A 4,278-nucleotide genomic window follows, 5' to 3' on the forward strand; every position below is an offset into this window, starting at 1 on the left:
AAGACATCGTTTAAGAAAAAATTTGGTAAAAATTAATCAACAATTGTCGAATGTTTAGGTTTTGATTTAACATACTCCAATTGCAAACTTTATCATTTTTAATAACTAATTTTATTCTTTCATGACAATTTTCTACCTAACTCCATCGAAAACATGGCTTGGAGGTAGTACAATCTGTCTATATGTATAGCGTTAAGAGGGTGGTGGAGTGAGCGCAGGTTGAACGTTCCAAGTTTTGGCCCTCCAGCTCTACAGATGGGAAATTGTTCTTTGACAAAGAGTTCAGTAAGGTAGGACATGATTGCCATTTCTGAGGTATGTACAAGATGTTCTTTTATGTTTTTGACAAATAGCAGATTAGTTCTTGGCAGTTTACTCGGGTTTACTAAAAAAAAAATATTACACTGATAACTTACATAATCTCTCATCTCTATGCAAAAGTGAATGCTGAGTCCGTGAACGCCTCAAAACTTATTGCACAAAATAGCTCTCCCTCCACTCCTCGATAAAACCATGGCACCTACCTTCAATATCGCCCCTGCAAGTCCCTACCATTTTATCCAGGACCAAACAACTCTAATCTTTACTTAAAAAAAAATATTCAATAATGACTAAATTCTCTTATCCATTTACGTTCTCTATACAATTTAACCTATTTCAAAACAAGACATTTTTTTATTCGCATTTTGAAAGAACCAAGGGAGCTTCTAACTCTCAGTTCAAGTGGAAGTTTATTGTAGGCCTTAGCGCAGACAATGTCAGGCGGAAACTCTGACCTCACTGTTTGTGTATGTCGAATATGGATCTGTGCAGATAGTCTTGTAATTGGAAGATGCTGTTCGGCCACCAAACGGAATAGATTCCTAAAAGGCCGTGGAAGCAAGCTGGAAAAGAATCTGAAAGCAAAACCAAGCAGGGAAGCTCAAACAGCGATTTCAGGGAGAGATAATCTTCTGTGTGTTTGATGATCTTCAAGGCGTTCTTGTGGTGGAATTCAGTTTTATTCAGATACTTGAACGTCGACTGCCATATCATTTCGCAGTACTGTAAATGGGGTTTGATGAGCGCAATATAGAAAAGGATAAGGGTTTTACGTGGGAATGTGTGCTTCAGTTTCTTCATGATACCCATATTCCTTGAAAGATTTAGTTCTACAGCATGGATGTAGGGAAGGAAAGAAAGGTTTCCGTTCTCTATTACTCCTAAATACTTTGCAAAACCATTCGCTGGTCGTTGAACATTTCCACGAGGCGTAAAAATCCCCCTGTTATTTCCGGGCGAAGAGTTCCTACCCTAGAAAATAACAGGATGAAAGATTTTTCGATATTGATGATTAGTTTGTTGGCATCCATCCACAGGCAAGTCTCTTCTAGGATGTTTTCAAGCTCCTGCTAGAGTAAAGGCATGTTGAGTCCATAGCAGGTCATTGTAGTACCGTCGAAGAGTGCTATAAGTTCATATTGCGCGTTAGTAATATCCTCAGATGTTTGATCAAAGCATAGGGTATAGTATTTTGGAACGTCATGGTTCAGGTTTAAGGCACATCTATTTCAGTATCTTACTAAGAAACAAATTTAGTATTAATCGTAAGTTGCTTCCTTAGAGTTGCCATGGAAAAATGAAGTCAAGTCAAGTCTAGCCCTTTGATGCCTGAATTATGAAAAAAGAATGGGAAAAATATTTCGGCCGTTTCCAGGCTTCGTTATGACCTATTCCACGACAGAAATGGCAAGAAAAAAAATGTATTGATAAAGATGATGAAATAAAAAAAATGGTTCCCACAGGAACCATTCGGCAATCATGGCACAAAAACACTCTGATCGGCTACATAGTGTGGTAAGTCAGAAAACAATTCCTGTTGGGTGTGAAACACAAGGATGCTTCACATTTTACGCATTTCACTTTAGAATGAGCTTGTACACATACTCTGTATCTCTGTTTGCTCTCTATCCAAGCCGGGAAGTGCCCCTGTCCATCGAGTCTTGTCGAATCTGGGGGGCGACAAGTATAATTTCTTTTTTTCTGAGAGTTGGTATCTGCGTCACTGAGAGGTCTACCTCTCTTTGGTGTTGCCAAAGATGCACCAGATAGAAGTGCACGTGCCACATCTGTCTTGAACTGTAGCAGGTTCATTGGTTTCTGCCCAGCAGCAAGAAACCTGCGGTATAATAGCCAGCCATTCACAACGGAGAGGTCAAACAAGAAGAAGAAGATCCTCATGTACCATTTGCTCCGTGACTTGAAGTCGATCCGGTAAAGCTCCAGCAACATGTCGGCAAGATCTATACCACCCATAAAGCGGTTGTACTCCTTCACACAATATGTTCGCTTGACATCGACATACTCTTTTCGTTTACCATCCCACTGCCTACACGTATCTTCTGGGTCTAGGGCGGCATAGGTCGAAATCAAGTGGACTGGCTTATTGTCATACCACTTCACCACAATGGCATTCGACTGCGTTTCCACTCGCCAGTCGTAAGAGCCTCTTCCTCGGGCTTTTAATTTGCTGTCGGATTCCAAAGCACAGCCTTTCAACCTGTTTGCCTTCACTGTGGCCAGTGTAAGTATGCCCTGATCACTTAGTGTTTGTGCCAAGTCTAACGAGGAGAACCAATTGTCAAAGAATAGCTTGTAATTTTTGTGCTTGGGTATTCCTCTTGCAAGCCGCAGGACAAAATCAGCTCTAACTCCCAGGTCACTGACATCAACCGACCCCTTACCCGTATACATTTCAAAGTCGTAAACGAAACCACTCTCCCCAGCCCTTGAGATGAACTTATAACCCCACTTATGTGGTTTCTTGGGATTGTACTGCTTCTACGAAATCCTCTGTTTTGTCGGCACAATTTGCTCGTCTACTGCCTGGTGTTCTTCTGGGGGTATCTTCATAAAGTTATCTCTGATCATCTCTATCAGAGGACGAACTTTGTGGATCTTGTCGTGCCCAGGGTCTCCTCGTGGTTTCTGGGTAAGATTGTCGTTGAAATGAAGATACTTTTTGATCTGCTCGAATCTGTCACGCGACATGGCATCAGCTATTACAGGGTAGCGCGTTTCGTTTGACCAGTAACTGCGGTATGACGGCATTTCACTATTCCTGTGAATGCAAGGATCCCTAAGAAGCATTCCACCTCGGCAGATGAAACTCCAAATTCTTTGGCATCTTTTTGAAGACCGTAAACTTTCGTTTGGTCACGTATATGGTCGACCAAGCCTTGGTCAAAAAACAGCCTGACAAATTCCAGGGGTGTCTTGCCACTCATTTCTTGGTCGACGACAAGATGATCCTTCCACGCACCATCTGGCTGGACGAAATCCACTTTTCTCCAAGCAAGGTCCCGTCGTTTCCTTGGTTTCGAAGCAGCAGTGCCTGAGCTCGTGGCATTTTGTCTGGCGATCTCGACGTCCTCATGGTCATCCTCACTGTTGTGGTCGTCAGCTTCAATTCGAAGGTATCTCGAAGGTAGAAGGTAGGAAATCTCGAAGGTAGTCCTAACGGATACGCATTTTATGGTGAAGCCAGAACAGGAGAAAAGTCAATGGCTTAGAAGATATGCCGTTTCAAAAAATCGCGTCTGGGTCAACCCCGGTCTCCTCTACATTGTTATTGACGACGGCAGCTCCACCAGTTCTTGTCTAGATGGCTCTTCCGAGCGATAAAATTCGGAGCTATGCATGCCGGATGGTTCCTTGAAGCCACAGAACATGGTCAGGCTCTCAAAATTCGATTCCAATGGTGTAAAGCAACTGTTTTCATGATATCTAGGCATCTCACACTGTATACGGCTTACCGTCTCATCTGGTCTCGCTACCGCCGGATGGTTCCCAGAGGAACCACGACGTTGGGGGTCGTTTCTATCCTCTGGTTTTCCAGCTATAGGAGTGTATGATAGCTCATCTGAACAAACAAAACGTCCTCTTTCTAAAACTTTTGGAATGAAAACTCTAGCACAATAAACAATAAAGTTATTCACAAAAAGTATTCTCACCTTTCAGGAAAAACAAGCAAGGCTAGAGGGCATAGGTTCAAACTTAATTACCTCACACAAGGGTGACAGATTACGGACTAAGAAAAATACAAACCTGTCTAGGTAGATCAGATTGAGACAATGGCAAACGGATTGACGTTAATAGGTCAAACGGTCAGGATTAAAATAAATTAAAAAGTTCATGGTTCCTGAGGGAACCTTCAGGCATCAAAGGGCTAGGGTAATCCAAGCTAGAAAAAAAAACACAAGGCACTTATTTACTTTGACTCAGAAAAATACAAAAGTT

At 42.1% G+C, this 4,278-nt stretch overlaps 1 protein-coding gene across 1 annotated transcript; it reads right to left on the bottom strand.

Annotated features, from left to right (window-relative positions):
- Nucleotides 1-1,824: 1,824 nt before the first annotated feature.
- Nucleotides 1,825-2,733, bottom strand: LOC136039078 (piggyBac transposable element-derived protein 3-like). The gene has a single exon (XM_065722563.1). The coding sequence runs from the start codon at nt 2,731-2,733 to the stop codon at nt 1,825-1,827; it is 909 nt and encodes a 302-aa protein (XP_065578635.1).
- Nucleotides 2,734-4,278: the final 1,545 nt, after the last annotated feature.

Source organism: Artemia franciscana, chromosome 19 (genome assembly GCF_032884065.1).
Source record: "Artemia franciscana chromosome 19, ASM3288406v1, whole genome shotgun sequence".
Taxonomy (NCBI): domain Eukaryota; kingdom Metazoa; phylum Arthropoda; class Branchiopoda; order Anostraca; family Artemiidae; genus Artemia; species Artemia franciscana.